Source organism: Salvelinus alpinus, chromosome 29, assembly GCF_045679555.1.
Source record: "Salvelinus alpinus chromosome 29, SLU_Salpinus.1, whole genome shotgun sequence".
NCBI lineage: Eukaryota > Metazoa > Chordata > Actinopteri > Salmoniformes > Salmonidae > Salvelinus > Salvelinus alpinus.
The window spans coordinates 43,895,756-43,922,507 of record NC_092114.1 but is presented as its reverse complement, the minus strand read 5'-3'; the positions used below and the strand labels follow the sequence as shown (position 1 = coordinate 43,922,507).

Here is a 26,752-nt window from a genome sequence, read left to right as displayed (position 1 = left end):
GAGTCTACAAGGACTGTTTGGTTTTGCCAAGGAACGTATTGTTCCTACTCGATCACGTGTAGTGTGATTCGTGCCTTCCGAAATCGAAACGCCCAAATATGTTATCTCTTGTTTTACGCTGGTTGTACCATGTGATGCCTTGTGACCCTGCTCTACCCAATAGTTTACTAACGTGGTGATGTCTGGCATATGAGTTTCTTCATAATTTTACGCCAATAATAAGTCACTACATACTGTATCATCACAGAAACCTCAAATGTACACCCTTTTAGCAATTGTTTTAATGAGGCGTGATACAAAGTTGGACTATTTGTAAACATCATTCGTGCTCTCGCCCATATGTACTGACAATTTTAATATGTTACCTAATATCCACTGCCTTTGATTCTCGCAAGGATTATCCAACCCCTAAATTAGTTCCACACCCATCGCCATGTAAAATTATCTGGGTATTGTTACTGGTCCCATGTTCAAAGACATGGGTAGTAGTCATATCGCTTTCGATTCTGCCTGTGTCCCCAATAAATATAATACTTTTCCTGTTGTAAATTTTGCCAATATTGCCCCTACACTCACTTCTCCATATTTTTCCGCTACCCCCGCAGTATCCATTTACATAGCAGGTTTGAAACCTGCAATCAAAACATACGTACACATTTTATCAATATACTCACATACCCAAACGGTGTACAAATACCCATACTAATATACTATATAACACATACTCAATGAGTATATACTTCATACTATATACTATTAGCTCATTTTAGTATACTGTAAACAAATGGTAACCTTTCAGCTGAGCTTTGCATGTCTACCGGAAGTTGATGCTGTTGCTATGCAGCCTCTTGCTAGCTTGTTAGCAAATTACTACAACTTCGGGTGTTTGAAAATTCAGACTGTTCAGAGTGTACACTGCCCACTCCGGCCGAGGGGCAGGGTTGATCTGAGAGTTCGTACCTCACAACGGCAGTCAAGCACCCAAGCTAACTAGCTAAAGTTGGCTAGCTTACTAGCTACTTCCAAACGCAAATGAGAACACCTCCTCACTCTGACTAGTCTACTCACCCTAGCAGATTTGGTTCGGCATGTTATCCAAAGCGATGGTGACTAACTGTGCTGTTGACAACAATTGAATTATGTTTCTTTACCCCCAACGTTTACTGACTATATTCAACGGGTGTTGAGCATTAGTATATTCATCAGTTATTCTGCGCTCTGGTACATTCAGATGAGAGTGCTCTGAAATCTGAGCAGATAGCCAAAGCGAATTTACGAAGCACCCGAATTAACAATGTCCGATGAGAATGCACAACGACTATACCATTTAGCTAAGCTAAGAATGACGTGAATAATCAAGTCAATAAACGTTGGGTAGTTAGATTACATATAGTTAATATACAGGCAAGTTCGATGTATTAGTAGCCAACTTACGTTAGGTAGCTAGCTAACATATATTACTAGTACATACTGCTATAAGGATATGCTATGCGGTTCAAACGGATAGCGTAACTAGCAAATTGTCCTAATTAGTTAAAGCAATGAATTTGTATCGGCTCTAGCATATTTCCCGTCAGCAGGGAAATGCTGCCAAATTTATCCATGATTTGATTTTTTCGTATTTGAGCCGAATTGGTAGAATACACTTGCGCTTCTTTTAGTTTCTCTATGGATTTGCTATAGTTTACCTCTTCCTTACCGTGGCCAGAGTGTTTAAATTTACTCACTCATGGCACTAATATGTGCCAATTTAACAATTTTCCAAGGTAGTGATACCCACTTCCCCAGAGATAAAGTTATTGGTAAAGGTTTTGATCTCTTGTATTAGAACCAATACTGGAACGTCTGCCAATTTACTACTGGAGAATATGTGTTGCTTTATTCAATCACACAGTGCAGCCAGTCGTGCTGATAGGGTCCATCGTCCATCCACAATATAAATATCTTGTCAATACACACACTCAGGAAACAGAAACAAACACACAAAACAAACAGTATTTGGTTAGGAACGTCTTCCTTTCTTAGAATTTGAAAAGAGTCATTTCTTCTCCATCAAAATATTTTGGAATTACTCTTATGTCATTTTAAATGTTGTACCCACATGGTAGTTCCTCCAATGCACATTTCCGTGTAGGGTTTACATTTTATCTGGTTTCCCAATCATAACCAACTGTTTACCAGTACAATTCATTTTCTTGAACAATGTTTTTAATATGTTATTTTATATATATAAACCTGCAGGAATATTTATGTTTGTCTATCTCAGGATTGTGCCCTGGAATCACGTAACTCGTAGTCGTGTCATATCATCCCATGGCCGCTTCTCTGCTTCAACAGAGAAACACAACCCCTGTCTCTAACCAGGATATTTCTGGAAAGATCCCAATCGGAGATGTCCCCTGCTCCTACAGGGTTACACTGCTTCAACAGGATGTTTGCCGTGGAATTACTTCTAGGACTTCCCCTATTCAGAAATAACTCTACTACAATAACATTTCTAACTAGGGGTGTTTTTGCTACAACAAAGACATAATGTGCACAACCTGTTCTTAGAACAGGATTTTCTATGATGTTTTAAAGAAAATCAGTCTCACCCGTAATTTATTTTGTCTGTTCGGAATTGCGTATCCACTCACTAAACCACGTCTAATGCAGCTCCTGCGCACACAGTTTAACCGCTGTCTCCTCTGGAGCAAGCAGAATTAGCCATCCCATCCTCGTCGCCATATTGTGGTAGCAATTCTATAGGAAGAGAGAGACTGCAGATTCTTTCAAATGAAAATGTTTAAAGATTTTTTTAAATGAAGCAACCAACCTTCACCAAGAATGGTTCAGAGTTGAAACCTTCAAACATAGCCGGGTCTCTGCTTTTATAGAAAAATACATCCTTTTTGTATACGTGGCAGTCAGCAGACAGTATGTAAAAGGCAATTAGTTGTCTGTGCATATTTAAGATAGCATGAGGTTGATAGCCTGAGGGCTCAACCGTATAACTGCATTCACAACAGTAAACACTATAATGTCTCCATTCTGCAAGTTTCCATACATGTGACTTTCGGTATATAGTAAACCTACGGGATGTCACATGCTGCGATCGCACCCAAACGGACCTTAGCTATACGCCCAGTCCTATGACTAAGTCCCACAAAGACCAGTTTTTATCAGGTTAGAAAAAACACTAGCATATAACAAGAGACAATTCTTTAAACAATAAAACACGGGATAGCATGACTAATTATGTAATTTTCCACGACAATACATGGTACCGAAGGGACATTCCTTTTTGTCTATTTCACATATTCTTTTCAAAGTAAAATTGTCAAGTCTCACAGTAATGATACATTCCTTCACGTAGTCTGGATTGAGATGTGAGGTTAATGTTTCACTGTACTCACTGATATACCACACGCCATACTCTTCCAGTGTAGGAAAGGTTCAGATTAATATGTAATATATTAGATGAGAAAGTTCGCCTTTATAATGTTTGTAGCCTTTTGTTTGTCTGTGTAGTTGGAGGGAAATGTCAGTTTCCTAAGTCGAGCAAAGTTATCATCTTCTCTGGGTCAATACAATTTAGGCCCATTTAAGAAAGCAAATAATGACTGGGGTTCAATCCAAAACATTTAAAGGTGATTTCCATTTGAGCCAACATCTGCAGCGTTTACCTCGAATGCTATCTCCGCGAACACGGTAACATTGCCGTTAAAAGCTGTATTCGAGCGCAATCAAATTTTATCCCGGTCAAATGTCTTATCTTGGCTGCAGTGAAGAGTGAACATATTTCACAACACATGAGTAACCTAAATGGACAAACTATTGACTGCTTTACGTAACCATACCTCTTTATAAACGATCAATCTAATGTCTTTCCCCCTATCTCTTTGTGTCTCCACCTCAGTGTCCTCATCAATGACTATGCTGAAGCTGAAGCGTCTGTGTAAGTTCTGTGACGTTGAGTCTACCAGCTGTACGGGCACAGGGAGCTGTATGACCGACTGTAGCATCACAGCCATCTGCCCCCATCCAGAGGACGTGTGTGTCAGCATTTGGTGAGTGACTACAGCACCCCTCATCATCTCTCATTGGGAGTTGGAATGACCTTTAAACTTGAGCATGCTGGGTAGTGGGTACAAGGTTTAGCTAAGTAGCTAAACCCAAAAGTGCCCCACCCACTAATCCCACTAAAGAAAGTGGAGAACTAGATTTGGCCTCCTGTTCGAAGCTGAAGGCAATACCACATTATGTCATCACATTCATAGCATTCGGAGCTGAAGTCAGTTGAACTCCTAATGCCATGTTCACAGCAACACCTCTTAAAAAGGGTTTCACTACATACGCTCCACACCACCCAGCAGGAGACCTGAGGAGCCCATTTGTAGGTCCATTTGTGCACCTTCAGGATTATTCACTGCACGTTTACGGTGGTATTTTGTAACTGGGGGATACATTCTGTACAACCTAACCTGACCCCTGTTTCAAAGCATTACCCTAATGCTTAGACTGCGGTTTGTTAGTTTAAAAAAAGTTATTTTCCCTTTTATTGCTGTATTTATCAATAGCTTAAATGTTCTCTCTGTTTAATAAAAAAGAATTGGAGTGGAACTAATTGCTCCTGTTGTCTTGTTTCCAGGAGGAAGAAAGACGACAATGTCACCATAGACACGATATGCCACAACCCAGCCCATAAGCTGCATGGTCTGGTGCTGGAGGACTATAACAACAGCAAGTGTGAGATGAGGGAGAGGAATGGCATGGGCTCCCAGTTCTTCATCTGCTCCTGCTCCGAGGACGAGTGCAACGACCACCTTTTCTTCCCCCCCTGTGAGTCCCTCTGTAGTGCTATGTCACCTGCTATGTAGTGCAATGTCACCTGTTATGTCATGCTCAAGGTTGCCTTTTGTAGGCATTATGATCGGTCATGTGAGTGCAACAACCGTGTCTTCTTCACCTTTATAGGGCGGCAGGTAGCCTAGTGGTTAGAGCGGTGGACCAGTAACCGAAAGGTTGCTAGATCGTATCCCCAAGCTGACAAGGTAAAAATCTGTCGTTCTGCCCCTGAACAAGGCAGTGATAACCCACTGTTCCTAGGCTGTCATTGTAAATAAGAATTTGTTATTAACTGACTTGCCTAGTTAAATAAAGGTTAAAAAAATAAAACCTTCTGGGAGTCCCCATCTGGTGCTATGTCACCTGTCATGGCTGATTGTGTTTTGTAGGATAGCTATTACAATTGATCATGTAGTTTACTAACACTTTTGACGTAACTCACACATGTTCTTCAACCATATGTTGTAATAAACGCTTATGCACTTCCTTATTAGGTTGTCATGTAAGGTGTCACATGAATGCTAACATGTGTGTACTGTTGTACACCCTCCAAATGTTTTATTTATTTTTTATTTAACCTTTATTTAACTACGCAAGTCAGTTAAGAACAAATTCTTATTTTCAATGACGGCCTAGGAACAGTGAACTGCCTTGTTCAGGGGGCAGAACGACAGATGTTTACCTTGTCAGCTCGGGGATTCGATCTTGCAACCTTTGGGTACAAGATTGCAAACAGGTTTTACATCGCAGAGGCATTTTGGCTGTAGTGTTTGGTTATAATCTTGGTCCGAGAATCAAATGTATTTTCTTTTTCCAATTAAAGTAACACAGGATGGTCAAAATGCTTCTTGACGGTGTCTTAAAGTGTATTTTCTTAGTCTAAGTAAAGTGACAAAGGATGGTCGTAATGCTTCATGACAGTGTCGTAAAGTGTATTTTCTACAAGTTATTTAAAATATGATTAAAAAAACATGACCGGCAGTGAAAAAAATAATTTCAATAAATGTAGGTGTCATAACCGGCCATGAAATAACACAATATATGTCACAACAGGTGTAAATATATGGGTCATGACAGTGTAATGACCATATTATGACAGGTTATGACAAGTTATGTCATCTGTTATGACATGTTATGGCATGGTTCTGACCATGTCATAACGTGTTATGACACTGGGTGTCAAGTAAAGTGTTACCCATATTGTTATCTGTTGCTATATTTGCATAGCTTAATCACATATGCATTTTGCTTGCTACCGATATGTTTAATAATTGTATATTCATATTGCAATTTATTAATATTATAGGATTTGATAACCTAATTATGCTTTCATGTAATATCATGATTATTATTATTTACTATTTCTCTGTGTCCCTGCAGAAAAAAACGTATATACAAACTACGTTACCCATCGGCTGGGCAGTCCTTAATCAAAGTCAATCAAGACAAGAATCACAGACTAATGCTTTGGGGGGCTGTGCTTTGGCAAAGTGGGTGGGGTTATATCCTTCCTGTTTGGCCCTGTCCGGGGGTATCATCGGATGGGGCCACAGTGTCTCCTGACCCCTCCTGTCTCAGCCTCCAGTATTTATGCTGCAGTAGTTTATGTGTCGGGGGGCTAGGGTCAGTTGGTTATATCTGGAGTACTTCTCCTGTCTTATCCGGTGTCCTGTGTGAATTTAAGTATGCTCTCTCTAATTCTCTCCTTCTCTCTTTCTTTCTCTCTCTCGGAGGACCTGAGCCCTAGGACCATGCGTCAGGACTACCGGGCATGATGACTCCTTGCTGTCCCCTGTCCACCTGGCCTTGCTGCTGTTCCAGTTTCAACTGTTCTGCCTGCGGCTATGGAACCCTGACCTGTCCACCGGACGTGCTACCTGTCCCAGACCTGCTGTTTTCAACTCTCTAGAGACCGCAGGAGCGGTAGAGATACTCTTAATGATCGGCTATGAAAAGCCAACTGATATTTACTCCTGATTATTATTTGACCATGCTGGTCATTTATGAACAATTGAACATCTTGGCCATGTTCTGTTATAATCTCCACCCGGCACAGCCAGAAGAGGACTGGCCACCCCTCATAGCCTGGTTCCTCTCTAGGTTTCTTCCTAGATTTTGGCCTTTCTAGGGAGTTTTTCCTAGCCGCCGTGCTTCTACACCTGCATTGCTTGCTGTTTGGGGTTTTAGGCTGGGTTTCTGTACAGCACTTCGAGATATTAGCTGATGTACGAAGGGCTATATAAAATAAACTTGATTTGATTTGATTTTGATTTGACTAATGTCAACTCAACTGAAAATGTGAAAGACCTGTTAATGTTTTGTTGTCATTTGATCAGTTGCAAAGAAAAGAGAAAGCATTTCAAGCTTCAAATCATGTCTGGAAAAAGTAATTTTGTACTCAATAATTATTATCCTGGACAAATTGATGAAATAGTATTTTCACAAAACAATATTTTCTCTTGTTCTTTGTTTGAGCATTATACTGAGCATTGGACCTTTTAGAATTACCAATGAGGAGTTCATTAGTAATTACAGTATTTGGAAACTCCAGACATAGGCGGAAATCCCAGGGGGGACGGGGGGGACACGACCCCCCCATCTTGGGAAAAATATGATTTGTCCCCCCCAATATATCACTGTAAACATAACTATGTAATTTCAATAATATTAATAATACGCAATGAAAGCACTTGTGCTGATTATAGACACTTAATAGCGCGTTTTTAAGTTTCAAAAGATTGCGACCCCCCCGCCCTTTGCCTCACAATGGTTTGATCCACTGCCAGTTCTTTAGCTGGCAAGGTAATAGAGGGTTCGTATCTACTGTCCGAAAGGGACATGTACGTAACTGACGTGAGGTTAATCCAGTCAATCCATAGCAGGTCCATAGCAATGTTATTTATTTATTTTTATGTTGGCAGGGTTCACACACTAGCTGAATTTGCAGAGCTAGCGCGCAAACTAAAGCAAACATTAACTATCAAGCTAGCTAGTACCTATTCCATTTATGTGGCGTCGTCAAAGATGGAATCTTTGCTATCGTCAGTTTATTCCAAGAGCAGCTGGAGTGCTTCAAAGTCCCTGCGATAAGGTTAGCGATAAACTGAAGTCCAAACTGAACAGAACAGAACTACACTCTCTTCTACCATTGTCTTAAATATATATAATGGTCTCGTTGCAAAAGATAAATTGTCGCTAGTGAACCTTTTTTATTTTATTTTATTTCACCTTTATTTAACCAGGTAGCAAAGATTATAGCAAACACACAGAAACGGAATTGGTGCTCGCTAGCTTAACAAATTCAGCTATTGTTGGAAGCCAGCCAATATGAAACAAACTATTAAAATTACAAAAGGTTGCAGCATGTGTTGTGTAAATGTGTGTGCAGCTAGGCCAGCCAGCCAGGTAGAAAAAAGTAAGAAGACGGACATCAGAGTATTTGTCAGTACACCAAAACGCATAGTAAGAACTCTAGTAGCCTAATCTCAAAGACTAGTTGATAAAATGTTCATAAGAAAGAAGTGAAATGCTAATGGAAATGTTTCACAATGATGTCATTAGGCAGAGCAGGCAACAGATGGCACAGACAGCAGAGCTGGGGACAGATATGCAGGGACAGATTGGCAGAGACAGGGAGTCTCAGGTAAGTTTGTTGAGTCTTTGTTTGGCAACATTATGAAAGGTTCTCAATTTTTTTGACTTGTAAAATAGGGACATAATTGGAAAATGCCACGGATACCCCCCACTCTCAACTTAAACTGGTGACTAAACTAAGATTTGTTTACGGCAATGGTATTGCTGTTGTGATTAATTGTGTAGTTTTGGGTACCGGTAGTTAGGAGTACGGCAAACACCTTATTTATTTTCTAGGAGACAGACTGTGAGTCAGTTAGGGTGGTGAAAGGGAAAGAGCCAGGGAGAGAGACTTCAGAGGACAGTGTCACAGCCACGGCAGGACCAAGTGTCACCCTTGTTGCCAGCAGCACCAGTATAGGGGACAGTGGCACAGCATTGTCCAGTTACCTCAGTGATGGCACAAAACCATATCAGCCACACCCACAATTTATAGAACCGCAAACTCTTGCCAACAGAGTGTTGACGTTTCAAGAGAGATGGTTTCGCGATTTCCCCTGGCTACATTATAATCCATCAATAAAAGGAGTGTTGTGTTTTCAAGCCAGCCATCTTTTGGCCAAAGAGCAGATTAGCCTTCATTAGTGCAGGATTTAGGAACTGGAGAAAAGCCATTGAAAAATTCACAGCACATCAAAACTGCCAAACCCACCGCCACTTTGTAACTGTAACAGCACACCAGCTAAATCCAATCAGTGTCCAGTTATCCAGCGCGTGGGGGAAACAGCAGGAGGACGCAAGGCATTGCTTGATGAAAATTGTTAGTTCGGTGCGGCATGTAGTAAGACAGGGACAAGCCTTTAGAGGCCACACGGATGACAGTGGGAATTTATACCAGATTTTGAAACTTAGGGCAGAAGAGGATGATCCCATTTTACTGAAGTGGTTAACAGAGCGTACCACAATGTACACAGGCCCCAAAGCACAGAATGAAATTCTGAACATCATGGCCAATAGTCATTCGAGGCATTGCAGCTGAGATTAGGTCTCTTCCGATTGTACAATTTTCATTAATTGTTGATGGTACTCAAGATGTCTCTGGTGCTGAACAGGAGAATGTCTGTCTGCGTTATGTTGACCATGACCATGTCCCTCACAAGGAGTTTATTGGGCTATACAGGGTGTCGGAGACAACAGGCGAGGGCATTGCGAAAGTGGCAACTGATGTGTTGTTGAGGAAACCCGCAAACATATGCTCGGTTCTTTTGTTCAGTAGTGTGTATAGCAATGGTTCTCAACCTTTTTGGGGTACTGGAACCCCTGCATATTTTGAGGCAAGGCAGGCAAGGTTTTGTGCGGTCCTCAGGGACCTCCCCTCTATATTATATGTAAATTTACTGGAAACCTTGTGGTACTGACTACATTCATTACACTTTTTTATTTCACGGACCCCTTGCAATTAGTCCATGGACCCCTGTTTGAGAACCCCTGGTGTAATTGATATTTGTTCTTTTGTTTAGTAGTTTTCAGTACACTTACAAATTATTTATTTCATGTTATTTTATTTAAAATTGCATACTTTGTGCGACATACTTGTCCATAGCTGCTGTTTGAAGAGTTGAGACACTGACTGAAGGATATTTTGTTTGATTTATTTGGGTTTTTCATTGAAGTAGTTATTTTGCTTTTAGAACTGTACTTATTTTAAGCTTTTTGTTCTTGCAAAGATATTGTAGTAGACTCAGGCCAGGTGCACATATTTAATGACTATATAAATGTATCAGAAAAAGTCAAATTAAAAGGTCAATTCAATACGGAGACCAACTTTGTGATGGTTCTCAATGGAGATTCTTTTAGATGTGATCACACCATGTTCATTGTATTTATGAAAACTACACCCATACAGTACCATTGTCACCTACTGACCTTTCTTGAAATTGCTGGTTGTAAGTACGAATACCTGCATGCATACATACTGGACTGGTAAGGAGCACTGCTATAACTATTATTAGTAGTAGAATTATAATGATTTAAACATTTGAACAAGTTGGGAAAACCCTTCAGTTAACTACTGTACCTATCAATTATCCAGTTGTAGGAATTATGGTTCCTCAATATACATTTAACATATAACAACGTATGCTATGTGTTACAGCACTACTTTTGGTGTCCCCCTCAGGAATTGCTCTTGAGAAAATTTAATGTAATTGTCCCCTCCAAGGTTGATATCAGATTTTCGCCCCTGACTCCAGAAGAAGGTTTCCAATTCTGTACTAGACAAGACTCAAAACACCGTCATAGTGTTTGGGAGCTTTAGAGAGTGTAAACAACACTAAAAGAGAAGGGATCTAATTCTGCACTACACAGGACTCAAAACACCATAATAGTGTTTTCAACCTTTTCTGGGTTATTGCTCCAAGTCTCTGGCAAGGTGTTGCACAACTCTTAATTAAATGGCGTTACAACAAACCATGTCATGTTTCAGAATACCTCAGGATGAATGTTTCAGTACACCTTAAAGAGAAATTGTAAAAAATGTCAATGTCATATTCATCATCTCCAGCACCACCCAAACATCAACATATGTGAAAATTGTGTTTGTATGTTTTGTAGTAAAAAAGATAGAGGAAGATAAGTGTTTCCAATGACATCATCAGTATGCATCATGTGATTTTAACCAAATATGATGTCATTAGAAACACTTATCTTCCTCTATATTTTTCTCTACAAAACATAGAAACGTGCCATTTCACATATGTTGATGTTGGGGTGGTGTTGGAGATGATGAATGAGGTGAAAATTTTGAAATGTCCCTTTAAATCTGTCCCAATACCCTCACACCCATGTGTTTCAATACTCCAGCAAAGCTAAGGTTCTGTCTCCTTTAAGGTGGTGGCAGCTCAGTTGCCACTAGTTTTAGTGTTTCAAAGCACTTCATTTTAACAATGTAGTTTGTCTAAGGGGCAAACCTCCAGGGGGTTAGTCATTCTCACTCAGATATCATATTAACATTGCCTAAGTCGTTACAAAATGTATCAATTTGCAGGAAATTTGCTTTAAAACTGTAAACATTTCTCTCCACCCAATGGCATAATGTGTATAATTGCAGGAAATGTGCTGCAAATCTTGCGTAGGGCACCCGAAAGGCTAGAGCCGGCCCTGTGCAAGCGAGTGCTACGTGCATGGGTGGTGTATGTGTAAGTGTGTGTGTATATTTTTAAGACAGTATGCACACTCATATACATGCACACATATGCATGCACGTGTAACGACGCGGACGACGTGCGCCATGCCGGAGGGCATTGGCCCCCTGCCATATCCAGCCCTCAGAGAGTTGTAGATACACGCGCAGTTTACCCGCGCTTCATTGGTCTATTTTGTTTGACGGCCCTCCGATCTACATTTGTTAGTTGGCACAATTGGCCCAGCGTCGTCCGGGTTTGGCCGGGGTAGGCCGTCATTGTAAATAAGAATTTGTTCTTAACTGACTTGCCTAGTTAAAGAAAGTTTAAATAAAAATAAAAAAATTAAAAAAATTCACGCATGTTCACACACACACACAAACGCACACAGACAAAAACACACACTCACCACAAAACGTAAAGGTTTGCACACAATAAACAAATCATATTTTATACAGAAAATCTCGTCAATGAGATAAATACAGAAAAATAACTATTATGAGTGTTTTATGTGACTTTTATTGCATTGCAAGGCAGCAATACCTTATTGTGAAGAGAGGTAGAGACGACATCTGTAGAGAGTTCACAAGGTCAGGTCTGAAGCCTGACATCATGGCTTAGAGTATGCCAAGTGAAAACATATGCTGGCGAAGCCCAGCAATAAACCATTAATTTATGGGTGTTAACAGTTGACTTAACCCCTGAGCGCCACCCATCAAACCAACACAGAGGAACATCAAGGAGCACTCACCCAGGCCACTCACCACCTCTACTGCCCCCCCTCTGATGAATAATAGCTTTCCTCAGAGATATGCAGGAGGGGGACAATGTATCAGGGGTCCATGTGAAAAAGTGTTAGTATAGCAAGTAAAGAAGTTATGTAATGTTGTCATACATGTTCTGACATCAGACACAGCTGTATTTTGGCTGATCAATCATTTGTGTGTTATGGTAAATGGCACAGTGAAGTGTGTAAAAACTTCAAGAATGTTGCAGAATTGTAAGTAGAGAGGTGTTAAGTTCATACATTTTGTTTGGATGTATACTTATCCTCACTTCTTTTGAAGTCATTGCCATCTATTTTGGAGCGTGTCATTTCAAGTTTTGCCTTGCTATAAGTTTTGTGGCCATAATAACATGTTTCAAGACCAGTGAGCCACAAGCCCAGAAGTTCAGAAGTAGTCTAGAGAAGAAGAAAAAAACAGTCCTGCCCTTTCTGAAGATTTCCTGTTTCATGAAAAGTGCATACATACCGTCTGACTCATATACGGCAAGTTCTGCCTGAACTATTTACTTTTCTAACCGGAGGCTGTTTGAGAGACGCATGAGAGCAACAGGCAGACCGAAGAAAACCCGAAGAACGTCTCGAATTAAAGTCTGGATATTTACTATTATCAAGGCTTTAGTAAATGAAAAGAAGAGGAGTTTATAGTCCGTTTCTAAATGGAGCTACTTCGTTTTTCCCCTTTCTGGTGGGGAACGATAATGTTTGGTAGTATTCTTCTAGAACAGAAAAGTGAGTTATACGTTTATTTAAAGTAACCTATGAATGTTGGTGGTTGGTTAGTGTTATCGAGGTAATCAAGTAATTATTGAAACATTAATGAGGTTGTTGTAACGAACGTTGACACACGTTTCTTCAAAATTGTCATTCAGTTTTTTGTAGCAGGTGGTCAAACATAATCCATACATAAAACTATACATTTTGGTGGAAGGCAAAATGTTCAGCTCATTTGAGCTAAAACGCGCAAAGATATTGGATGGTGTTACTGCAATTTGTATGCATAGTAGTATTTAATGTATACAAACTACGCAGTCAGTGTTGTTCAATATCAGGAATTCAGGAACGGCGGTACATTTATACCCAAATCCTTATTTCTTACTAAAGCGGGGTTGGAATTTATGAACATAATGTATATGTTCCATAATTCAAGTGAGCACTAGTATTTTCCAAGAGGAAATCACATCAGAAAAGCATTTGAGTGTGTAGCATGATGTTTTTGTAAAGAGGAAGTACCGGTAGGTAGAGTATATGTTGTGTATTGAAGTGGTTGCTTAACACAGTGGAAGGAGGTTTAGCTACACCACCTGTTGCAGTAGAAAACATGCATGTTCGTCCTACCAATGGGACTTTTCATGCTGATGTGCGTTGTTGACACTGGATGTTGGAATTATATTTGGTCTATCATTTGCAAGGTAGACATATCAGAAATTGTCATCTATTTGCCTCTGTCTCCAACTCCAAACATGTCCCAATGGTACCAAACAGCTTTGACTTCTAATAATCCTCTCTCCCCCACATCTGCAATTATATTTTGCCCTGGGTGACAATTACCAGCATTCATCCACACCATAGCCCTCCTCCTTGTGCTTAAATAACATACACTTTGAGAGGATTTTTTCTAATGATATAATTACTCCTAACTCTACCACCTCTCTCTCTACTACCAGCTCTCAGCCCAAGTTCATTCTTAGCCGTTCTGTTATAAATCTATAACACACTACAAACCACTTCAGGCCAAATTCAAAATTGTACTCCTCTGCAGAATTTAAATGTAATGCCTTTATTTGTTTGCTTAAGATTTAGCAAGTCAGACATGTACACTACACCCTAGAAATAGCAATAACAGAATGTAGCCTAGTATCCCTCTGCAATATCCTGACACCGTGTTTACTTCACTGTCTGTACTGCCTTATGAATGCTGCCAGCTGCAGTGGATGTGGCTTCTCTAGATCTGCTCCAGTTACCCTGGTTTTCAGACTTGTAGGTTGAATGATCTGCTCCAGTTACCCTGGATTTCAGACTTGCAGGTGGAATGATCTGCTCCAGTTTCCCTGGTTTTCAGACTTGCAGGTGGAATGATCTGCTTCAGTTACCCTGGTTTTCAGACTTGCAGGTGGAATGATCTGCTCCAGTTACTCTGGTTTTCAGACTTGTAGGTTGAATGATCTGCTCCAGTTACTCTGGTTTTCAGGCTTGTAGGTTGAATGATCTGCTCCAGTTACCCTGGTTTTCAGACGTGCAGGTGGAATGATCTGCTCCAGTTACCCTGGTTTTCAGACTTGTAGGTAGAATGATCTGCTCCAGTTACCCTGGTTTTCAGACTTGCAGGTGGAATGATCTGCTCCAGTTACTCTGGTTTTCAGACTTGCAGGTTGAATGATCTGCTCCAGTTACTCTGGTTTTCAGGCTTGTAGGTTGAATGATCTGCTCCAGTTACCCTGGTTTTCAGACGTGCAGGTGGAATGATCTGCTCCAGTTACCCTGGTTTTCAGACTTGCAGGTGGAATGATCTGCTCCAGTTACCCTGGTTTTCAGACTTGCAGGTTGAATGATCTGCTCCAGTTACTCTGGTTTTCAGACTTGCAGGTGGAATGATCTGCTCCGGTTACCCTGGTTTTCAGACTTGCAGGTGGAATGATCTGCTCCAGTTACTCTGGTTTTCAGACTTGCAGGTTGTATTTCTGTTGCTTTAAGCCGCAGCTCTACTCCACCCTGCAGATTGGGACCAGCTACAGTAGGCGTTTTGTCCTGGTACAGGAGTACAACATTCTCTCCTAAGTCAGTAGCCTTGATATTCTCTGGCATAGAGTAATACAGTATACTACTGCACTGTGAGGAAGTTGGAGGGCAGAGAACCGTATTTGCTCTCTCTCCTCTACCGACTTTAGAGAGAGAAGGTTGATTATTTTGACATGGTTGGTCACGTGACCTGACAAAGTGGCTCTATCAGGTTCGCCCCCTGCCAGCCGGTCAAATACAGCGGAGACCCAGGCTGCGTCCCAAATGGTGCCCTATTCTCTATATAGTAAACTACTTTTGACCATTGCCTGATCAAAATTAGTGCTTTACATAGGGAATAGGCTGTCATTTTGGACACAGACCCAATCCTCACCCATTTCGCTTGGCTGAACTTAGCTCTCGGCGACTGAAATTCTTCAAGAGGAAATCCTCGAGCTGCACATGCAGACAGGCCTAGTTGACGGTCAATAATCCACTTTCACTATTGGTTGTGTCACGAGGACGCTGCTGATGCAAGTAAAAGGTTGAACTTTCTCTTCCTGTTTGTGCAGTCTATCATACTGAAACGTGTGGTTATGTGGTAGTGATGTCATTCAGTGTGTAAGATCTCTCCCTCCATCTCTTTTCACTTCATTTCACCTCATTTCTGTTTTAACAATTAGGAGCGTCTGATTTTGGTCCATTTCTGTTTTTATTCATGCTAAAGACACTCCATAAAGGTCTGGAAGGAGAGCAAATGGGGAAAAAAGGGAGTGATCTGGCAGTTAGGTGCAAAATCTCTCTCTTTCTCTCGCTCTTGCATTTTCTTTCTCTCTTGCTCTCACTTTCCAACCCCTCAGTGAGAAAGTCCTGAAGATTGTTGGATCCTTCCTACCTTACCAAAGTGGACTGTTTTGGGGCTATAGTTGATTTTATGTTCAAAACATGCTGTCCACATGTTATTGCGACAATTAAGTAACTACAGAAAAACATTTATGTAAGGTAATCAACCGTTCACTGGCGCCCTCCAAAGCATAACTCTCTGAATTATGATTCGCTTTTGTAACAGGTGGACAAACATAACCCAGCAATAGTAAATTACACATTTTTGCTGGAAGGGGACTATGTTCCTCTCACCAACGATACAGTATGGCTATTCACGAAACAGACATGTGTGTCCAAAATGGCAAAATGGCACCCTGTATACCCTTTATAGTGCACTCCATAGTGAATAGGATGCCATTTCACACGCAGACAGTGTGTAAAGTTGGACCAAGTCTTCATATGATAACACTGAATAATGCTTGCACACATAGATAAAGTCAAGAGAGATTTTTTAATTTGTTTAATTTAACTAGACAAGTCAGTTAAGAACAAATTCTTATTTACAATGACAGCCTACCCCAGCCAAACCGGACCAATTTTGCACCGTCCTACGGGACTCCCGATCACGGCCGGGAATTTTTATTTTTTTATTTTTTTTATTTCACCTTTATTTAACCAGGTAGGCTAGTTGAGAACAAGTTCTCATTTGCAACTGCGACCTGGCCAAGATAAAGCATAGCAGTGTGAACAGACAACACAGAGTTACACATGGAGTAAACAATAAACAAGTCAATAACATGGTAGAAAAAAAAGAGAATCTATATACAATGTGTGCAAAAGGCATGAGGTAGGCAATAAATCGAATAATTACAATTTAGCAGATTAACACTGGAGTGATAAATCATCAGATGATCATGTGCAAGAAGAGATACTGGTGTGCAAAAGAGCAGAAAAGTAAATAAATAAAAGCAGTATGGGGGGTGAGGTAGGTAAATTGGGTGGGTAGTTTACAGATGGACTATGTACAGCTGCAGCGATCTGTTAGCTGCTCGGATAGCAGATTTTTAAAGTTGTCGAGGGAGATAAAAGTCTCCAACTTCAGAGATTTTTGCAATTCGTTCCAGTCGCAGGCAGCAGAGAACTGGAAGGAAAGGCGTCCAAATGAGGTTTTAGCTTTAGGGATGATCAGTGAGATACACCTGCTGGAGCGCGTGCTGCGGGTGGGTGTAGCCATCGTGACCAGTGAACTGAGATAAGGCGGCACTTTACCTAGCATAGCCTTGTAGATGACCTGGAGCCAGTGGGTCTGACGACGAACATGTAGCGAGGGCCAGCCGACTAGGGCATACAGGTCGCAGTGGTGGGTCGTATAAGGTGCTTTAGTAACAAAACGAATGGCACTGTGATAAACTGCATCCAGTTTGCTGAGTAGAGTGTTGGAAGCTATTTTGTAGATGACATCGCCGAAGTCGAGGATCGGTAGGATAGTCAGTTTTACTAGGGTAAGTTTGGCGGCGTGAGTGAAGGAGGCTTTGTTGCGGAATAGAAAGCCGATTCTTGATTTGATTTTGGATTGGAGATGTTTGATATGAGTCTGGAAGGAGAGTTTGCAGTCTAGCCAGACACCTAGGTACTTATAGATGTCCACATATTCTAGGTCGGAACCGTCCAGGGTGGTGATGCTAGTCGGGCGTGCGGGTGCAGGCAGCGAACGGTTGAAAAGCATGCATTTGGTTTTACTAGCGTTTAAGAGCAGTTGGAGGCCACGGAAGGAGTGTTGTATGGCATTGAAGCTCGTTTGGAGGTTAGATAGCACAGTGTCCAAGGAAGGGCCGGAAGTATATAGAATGGTGTCGTCTGCGTAGAGGTGGATCAGGGAATCGCCCGCAGCAAGAGCAACATCATTGATGTATACAGAGAAAAGAGTCGGCCCGAGAATTGAACCCTGTGGTACCCCCATAGAGACTGCCAGAGGACCGGACAACATGCCCTCCGATTTGACACACTGAACTCTGTCTGCAAAGTAGTTGGTGAACCAGGCAAGGCAGTCATTAGAAAAACCGAGGCTACTGAGTCTGCCGATAAGAATATGGTGATTGACAGAGTCGAAAGCCTTGGCCAGGTCGATGAAGACGGCTGCACAGTAATGTCTTTTATCGATGGCGGTTATGATATCGTTTAGTACCTTGAGCGTGGCTGAGGTGCACCCGTGACCGGCTCGGAAACCGGATTGCACAGCGGAGAAGGTACGGTGGGATTCGAGATGGTCAGTGATCTGTTTGTTGACTTGGCTTTCGAAGACCTTAGATAGGCAGGGCAGGATGGATATAGGTCTGTAACAGTTTGGGTCCAGGGTGTCTCCCCCTTTGAAGAGGGGGATGACCGCGGCAGCTTTCCAATCCTTGGGGATCTCAGATGATACGAAGGAGAGGTTGAACAGGCTGGTAATAGGGGGTGCGACAATGGCGGCGGACAGTTTCAGAAATAGGGGGTCTAGATTGTCAAGCCCAGCTGATTTGTATGGGTCCAGGTTTTCCAGCTCTTTCAGAACATCTGCTATCTGGATTTGGGTAAAGGAGAAGCTGGGGAGGCTTGGGCGAGTAGCAGCGGGGGGGGCGGGGCTGTTGGCCAAGGTTGGAGTCGCCAGGAGGAAGGCATGGCCAGCCATTGAGAAATGCTTGTTGAAGTCTTCGATTATCACGGATTTATCGGTGGTGACCGTGTTACCTAGCCTCAGTGCAGTGGGCAGCTGGGAGGAGGTGCTCTTGTTCTCCATGGACTTTACAGTATCCCAGAACTTTTTGGAGTTAGAGCTACAGGATGCGAATTTCTGCTTGAAAAAGCTGGCCTTTGCTTTCCTGACTGACTGCTTGTATTGGTTCCTGACTTCCCTGAACAGTTGCATATCGCGGGGGCTCTTCGATGCTATTGCAGTTCGCCACAGGATGTTTTTGTGCTGGTCGAGGGCAGTCAGGTCTGGAGTGAACCAAGGGCTATATCTGTTCTTGGTTCTGCATTTTTTGAACGGAGCATGCTTGTCTAATATGGTGAGGAAGTAACATTTAAAGAATGACCAGGCATCCTCAACTGACGGGATGAGGTCAATATCCTTCCAGGGTACCCGGGCCAGGTCGATTAGAAAGGCCTGCTCGCAGAAGTGTTTTAGGGAGCGTTTGACAGTGATGAGGGGTGGTCGTTTGACCGCGGACCCGTGGCGGATACAGGCAATGAGGCAGTGATCGCTGAGATCTTGATTGAAGACAGCAGAGGTGTATTTGGAGGGCAGGTTGGTCAGAATAATGTCTATTAGGGTGCCCATGTTTACGGATTTAGGGTTGTACCTGGTGGGTTCCTTGATGATTTGTGTGAGATTGAGGGCATCAAGCTTGGATTGTAGGACTGCCGGGGTGTTAAGCATATCCCAGTTTAGGTCACCTAACAGAACAAACTCTGAGGCTAGATGGGGAGCGATCAATTCACAGATGGTGTCCAGGGCACAGCTGGGAGCTGAGGGGGGTCGGTAGCAGGCGGCAACAGTGAGAGACTTATTTCTGGAGAGATTAATTTTTAAAATTAGAAGTTCGAACTGTTTGGGCATAGACCTGGAAAGTATGACAGAACTTTGCAGGCTATCTCTGCAGTAGATTGCAACTCCTCCCCCTTTGGCAGTTCTATCTTGGCGGAAAGTGTTATAGTTGGGTATGGAAATCTCAGAATTTTTGGTGGCCTTCCTAAGCCAGGATTCGGACACGGCAAGGACATCAGGATTGGCAGAGTGTGCTAAAGCGGTGAGTAAGGCAAACTTAGGGAGGAGGCTTCTGATGTTGACATGCATGAGGCCAAGGCTTTTTCGATCACAGAAGTCAACAAATGAGGGTGACTGGGGACATGCAGGGCCTGGGTTTACCTCCACATCACCCGAGGAACAGAGGAGTAGTAGGATGAGGGTGCGGCTAAAGGCTATCAAAACTGGTCGCCTAGAGCGTTGGGGACAAAGAATAAAAGGAGCAGATTTATGGGCGTGGTAGAATAGATTCTGGGCATAATGTGCAGACAAGGGTATGGTGGGGCGCGGGTACAGTGGAGGCAAGCCCAGGCACTGGGTGATGATAAGAGAGGTTGTATCTCTGGACATGCTGGTCTCAATGGGTGAGGTCACCGCATGTGTGGGGGGTGGGACAAAGGAGGTATCAGAGGTACGGAGAGTGGAACTACAGGGTCCATTGCAAACCAAAACAATGATAATGATAACTAGCCTGAACAACAGTATGCAAGGCATATTGATATTTGAGAGAGACATACAATAAGGCATAAAGTGATTGCAGGTCTTGATTGGGAGAGCTAGCTAAAACAACAGGTAAGATAACAGCAGCAATAACAGGGTGCTAGTCTAACACAGCAACAACAGGTAAAAATGGCGACGACTAGGCAGAGAGGGTCGGATTAACTACACACAGATCCTGAGTTAAAGCACAGAGCCGACAGATAAAACACAAATAAACAGAATGGAGTACCGTGGACAGTCAAGCATGCATCAGCTATGTAGCCAAGTGATCATAGTGTCCAGGGGGCAGCCGTAGATGGAGCAGGGAGGCCTCCACTAAGCTAGCACGCGGCGTTTAAAGTTAGTAGCCCGGGGGGTGGTCTGCTCAGACGGAGGGGGTCTGCTCAGACGTGGTCGTGTCGACAGAGAATCCAAGCCGGATGGCGAAAGAGAGGTTGTGAATCGTAGAATTGTGTTTGCTAACTGGTGCTAGCTTCGTGGCAGTGGCGCTAGCTGCGCTAGCTGCAAGCTAGCTGTGAGGATCAGAAGTAGTGGCTCAGGGATTACGGCAGGAATCCGGCGTTGTTGTCGAGAGACAGTCCGATGCTGGTAAATTGGTGAGTAATATCCAGGCTAATAACAGGGCTGGTGTCTGTGCAGAAGGTAAAAGCTACTAGCAGCGGCAAAAAAATGGCTAAATTAGCTTGTAGCTGATTTAGACCAGTTGTGATGGATTGGCAGGGCTCTGTGTCGGCAAAAAAAAGGTCCAGTCCAATTGGCAAAAGAGGTATTGTAGCCCAAGAATTCGCTGGTAGACCTCTTCGGTTAGCCGGCAGATGGGCCTAGCTCGAGGCTAGCTCAAGGCTAACTGGTGCTTGCTTCGGGACAGAGGTGTTAGCCAGTAGTAGCCACTCGGTTGCAGCTAGCTAGCTGTGATGATACGGTGTAATTGTCCAGAGCTTGCGTCAGGAATCCGGTGATGTGGTAGAGAAAAAGCAGTCCTATATGCTCTGGGTTGATATCGCGCTTGCAGACTGGCAGGTATTGGCCCGGTATTGAAGCTGGCTGTGTCCGAGTTAAGGGCGAAGACCGCAGCAGTGGCTAACTGACTACTAGCTAGTAGCTAGTTATCTGGCTAGCTTCTGATTGGGGTTACGGTTCTAAAGTATAAAAAAAATAGCAGGTCCGTACCACATTGGGTGAGGCGGAATGTAGGAATGTATATTCAGTTCCTAGACGGAAAGTGAAATTAAAATATATACGAAATGTATACGAAAAATACGAAGACTATTTACACGGGACAAGACAAGACAAAGACACGTCTGACTGCTACGCCATCTTGGAATCAAAAAAATTGAACCAGGGTCTGTAATGACACCTGAGATGCAGTGCCTTAGACCGCTGCGCCACCCGGGAGCCCTAAAGATAGAGATAGAGATGTCCTCTCCCCATCTCTCAGCCAAAAGATCCCTGTTCCCACATACTTCACTATGGTGATTGCGGTGAAAACAGAATTTCCTCATACTCATTGCGATTGGAAGAGTTCAATTCCAGATGTTGCCATGTGTCTGAGATTTGTATTCTCTTACATCAGCCAAACAGTAGCATGCAGTCTAATGGTTATCAGGAGCAGCCCACACAGTGCAAGGACAGGTAGATAACCAATATAATTTATTTGGATGTAAAACATGAGCGCACACACACGCAAATCAAATCAAACTTTATTTGTCACATGCGCCGAATACAACAAGTGTAGACTTTACCGTGAAATGCTTCTCTTACAAGCCCTTAACCAACAGTGCAGTTCAAGAAGAGTTGAGAAAATATTTACCAAGTAGACTAAAATAAAAAGTAATAATTAAAACGAACACAATAAGAATAACAATAATGAGGCTATATACAGGGGGCACCGGGTACAGAGTCAGTGTGCAGGGGTACAGGCTAGTTGAGGTAATCTGTACATGTTGGTGGGGGCGAAGTAACTATGCATAGATAACAAACAGTGAGTAGCAGCAGTTTACAAAAGGGAGGGGGGGGGGGGGTCTATGACTTGGGTGACTGGAGTCTCTAACAATTTTACGGGCTTTCCTCTGACACCACCTATTATATAGGTCCTGGATGGCAGAAAGCTTGGCCCCAGTGATGTACTGGGCCGTTCGCACTACCCTCTGTAGCGTCTTACGGTCAGATGCCGAGCAGTTGCCATACCAGAAGGTGATGCAACCGGTCAGGATGCTCTCGATGGTGCAGCTGTAGAAGCTTTTGAGGATCTGGAGACCCATGCCAAATATTTTCAGTCTCCTGAGGGGAAAAGATTTTGTCGCGCCTCTTCACGACTGTCTTGGTATGTTTGGACCATGATAGTTCGTCACCAAGGAACTTGAAACTGTCAACCCGCTCCACTACAGCCCCGTTGATGTTAATGGGGGCCTGTTCGGGCCGCCTTTTCCTGTCGTCCACGATCAGCTCCTTTGTCTTGCTCACATTGAGGGAGAGGTTGTTGTCATGGCACCACACTGCCAGTTCTCTGACCTCCTCCCTATAGGCCGTCTCATCGTTGTTGGTGATCAGGCCTACCACTGTTGTGTCGTCAGCAAACTTAATGATGGTGTTGGAGTCCTGTTTGGCCACGCAGTCGTGTGTGAACAGGGAATACAGGAGGGGACTAAGTACACACCCCTGAGGGGCCCCAGTGTTAAGGATCAGCGTGGCGGACGAGTTGTTGCCTACTCTTACCACCTGGCGGCGGCTACCGACTTCATGGCTACCGACGTGAGTGCCACGGGGCGGTAGTCATTTAGGCGGGTTACATTCGCTTCCTTGGGCACAGGGACTATGGTGGTCTGCTTGAAACATGTAGGTATTACAGACTCGGTCAGGGAGAGGTTGAAAATGTCAGTGAAGACACTTGCCAGTTGTTCCGTGCATGCTTTGAGTACATGTTCTGGTAATCCGTCTGGCCCAGCGGCTTTGTGAATGTTGACCTGTTTAAGGTTTTGTTCACATCAGCTACCGAGAGCGTTATCACACAGTCATCCAGAACAGCTGGTGCTCTCGTGCATGCTTCAGTGTTGCTTGCCTCGAAGTATGCATAAAAGGCATTTAGCTCGTCTGGTAGGCTCGCGTCACTGGGCAGCTCACGTCTGGGTTTCCCTTTGTAGTCCGTAATACTTTTCAAGCCCTGCCACTTCCCACGAGCGTAAGAGCCGGTGTAGTAGGATTCAATCTTAATCCTGTATTGACGCTTTGTTTGTTTGATGGTTCGTCTGAGGGCATAGTGGGATTTCTTATAAACGTCCGGATTAGTGTCCCACTCCTTGAAAGCGGCAACTCTAGCCTTTAACTCGATGCGGATGTTGCCTATAATCCATGGCTTCTGGTTGGGATATGTACGTACAGTCACTGTGGGGACGACGTCGTCGATGCACTTATTGATGAAGCCGATGACTGAAGAGGTGTACTCCTCAATGCCATTGGATGAATCCCTGAACATATTCCAGTCTGTGCTAGCAAAACAGTCCTGTAGTGTAGCATCCGCGTTATCTGACCACTTCCGTATTGAGCGAGTCACTGGTACTTCCTGCTTTAGTTTTTGCTTGTAAACAGGAATCAGGAAGATAGAATTATGGTCAGATTTGCCAAATGGAGGTCAGGGGAGAGCTTTGTATGCATCTCTGTGTGTGGAGTAAAGGTGGTCTAGGATTAGTTTTTCTCTGGTTGCACATGTGACATGCTGGTAAACATTTGGTAAAACTGATTTAAGTTTGCCTGCATTAAAGTAATCTGCCACTAGGAGCGCCATCCTAGACTAGACTTTAAACACACAAATGCGCACACACACATTTATACACTCTATTATTTATCTATTTCGCTGTCTCTCTCTCTCTCTCACTCACAAACACACACTCCGACATTATCTCCTGCTTTTTGATATTCCCAAAGTGAATTGGCAAGACAGCAACTAATCAAATGTGCAAATTAGAGACTACTCGACTGAAAGATATACTGATGTTCAATGTTCCCTTTGCTTGTTTTTTTGTCTGTCTAGTGGTTGTCTCAGTAGAGATGACTATCAAACACACACAGGCACTCATCACACCACTGAGTCTGAGTGTGAAGTCAAGTCTGAACACGACCATAGTAGATAGATGGCACTGCAGAATGTGCTGATTGTTCACCCAGTAGAATTTGTGCTCGAGGGAAATAGTTTACATATGGTTGAAAAATGAATGTACATGTTACACTGTAATGAATGAATTGGAGAAGAACACATGAACACAAATGCTTTTTATCACTTGCTTTTGAAAACTGTCTTTTGGAATAATTATACTTAGAGACGTAGTACCGAAGGGAACATTCCTTTTGGTCTATTTCACATATTCTTTTCAAAGTGAAATTGTCAAGTCTCACAGTAATGATACATTCCTTCACGTAGTCTGGACTGAGATGTGAGGTTAATGTTTCACTGTACTCACTGATATACCACACGCCATACTCTTCCAGTGTAGGAAAGGTTCAGATTAATATGTAATATATTAGATGAGAAAGTTTGCCTTTGTAATGTTTGTAGCCTTTTGTTTGTCTGTGTAGTTGGAGGGAAATGTCAGTTTCCTAAATTGAGCAAAGTTATCATCTTCTCTGGGTCAATACAGTTTAGGCCCATTTAAGAAAGCAAATAATGACTGGGGTTCAAGCCAAAACATTTAAAGGGGATTTCCATTTGAGCCAACATCTGCAGCGTTTACCTCGAATGTGATCTCCGCTAACACGGTAACATTGCCTTTAAAAGCTGTATTCGAGCGCGATCAAATTTAATCCCGGTCAAATGTCTTATCTTGGCTAGAGTGAAGAGTGAACATATTTCACGACACATGAGTAACCTAAATGGACAAACTATTGACTGCTTTACGAAACAGTATCCCTTTATAAACGATCAATCTAATGTCTTTCCCCCTATCTCTTTGTGTCTCCACCTCAGTGGCCTCATCAATGACTATGCTGAAGCTGAAGCGTCTGTGTAAGTTCTGTGACGTTGAGTCTACCAGCTGTACGGGCACAGGGAGCTGTATGACCGACTGTAGCATCACATCCATCTGCCCCCATCCAGAGGACGTGTGTGTCAGCATTTGGTGAGTGACTACAGCACCCCTCATCATCTCTCATTGGGAGTTGGAATGACCTTTAAACTTGACCTTAGGAGAGCATGCTGGGTAGTGGGTACGTGTGTGACAGAGCAGAAATGAATCATCTTTCTTTGTCATTTAAAAACTAAATTTGCTGTGAACAAGGTTTAGTTAACCCCACCAAATATCGTTGTGAAATTTGCCTTGTGAATGTAGAAAAAGTGGAGAACTAGATTTGGCCTCCTGTTCGAAGCTGAAGGCAATGCCACATTATCTCATTACATTCATAGCATTCGGAGCTGAAGTCAGTTGAACTCCTAATGCCATGTTCACAGCAACACCTCTTAAAAAGGGTTTCACTACATACGCTCCACACCACCCAGCAGGAGACCCAAGGAGCCCACTTGTATGTCCATTTGTGCACCTTCAGGATTATTCACTGCACCTTCAGGATTATTCACTGCACGTGCACGGTGGTATTTTGTAACTGGGTGATACATTCTGTAAAACCTAACCTGACCCCTGTTTCAAAGCATTACCCTAATGCTTAGACTGTGTTTTGTACATTTTTTAAAGTTTTTATTACTGTATTTATCACTAGCTTAAATGTTCTCTATGTTTAATAAATATGAATTGGAGTGGAACTAATGGCTCCTGTTGTCTTGTTTCCAGGAGGAAGAAAGACGACAATGTCACCATAGACACGATATGCCACAACCCAGCCCATAAGCTGCATGGTCTGGTGCTGGAGGACTATAACAACAGCAAGTGTGAGATGAGGGAGAGGAATGGCATGGGCTCCCAGTTCTTCATCTGCTCCTGCTCCGAGGACGAGTGCAACGACCACCTTTTCTTCACCCCCTGTGAGTCCCTATATAGGGTTATGTCACCTGTTATGTCATGCTCAAGATAGCCTTTTGTTGGCATTATGATTGGTTAAACGAGTGCAACGACCGTGTCTTCTTCACCTTCTGTGAGTCCCTATGTGATGCTATGTCACCTGTTATGTCATGGCTAAGATTTTGTTATGTAGTTTACTAACACTTTTGACGTAACTCACACATGTTCTTCAACCATATGTTGTAATAAACGCTTATGCACTTCCTTATTAGGTTGTCATGTAAGGTGTCACATGAATGCTAACATGTGTGTACTGTTGTACACCCACCAAATACAAGATTGTAAACAGGTTCCGCATCGCCGAGGCCTTTTGGCTGTAGGCTTTCGTTATAATTTTGGAATCAAATGTATTTTGACTACAGCATCCAAGCAGTAATAACACAGAGATACATTTTCAAGACTTTGCTTTCCGGAGCCCAAAGTTAAAAGCATCTGCACATCGGGAACATCGATGTCATGGAAAAACATTTCCCCTCACCGTGGAAGATGGATAGCTCTGCTGCACACTGTCTAACCTCATGTTCACAGCATAACATATGACAACGCTGATATGACA

General features: G+C 42.8%; 1 protein-coding gene across 7 annotated transcripts in view; it reads left to right on the top strand.

The window, feature by feature from the left end:
* The window catches only part of LOC139558802 (TGF-beta receptor type-2-like), a 58,714-nt gene that overhangs the window by 13,138 nt on the left and 18,824 nt on the right, over nucleotides 1-26,752 (top strand). For 5 of the 7 annotated variants that reach the window (XM_071374237.1, XM_071374242.1, XM_071374239.1 and 2 more), the window contains 4 exons: nucleotides 3,899-4,049; nucleotides 4,631-4,821; nucleotides 25,152-25,302; nucleotides 25,969-26,159. In XM_071374237.1, the coding sequence (XP_071230338.1) occupies nucleotides 3,899-4,049; nucleotides 4,631-4,821; nucleotides 25,152-25,302; nucleotides 25,969-26,159 (684 nt within the window). Of the gene's footprint in view, nucleotides 1-3,898; nucleotides 4,050-4,630; nucleotides 4,822-12,779; nucleotides 13,099-19,583; nucleotides 19,698-25,151; nucleotides 25,303-25,968; nucleotides 26,160-26,752 lie in introns of those variants that run through there. The other 2 variants (XM_071374243.1, XM_071374244.1) reach the window with 2 other exon arrangements.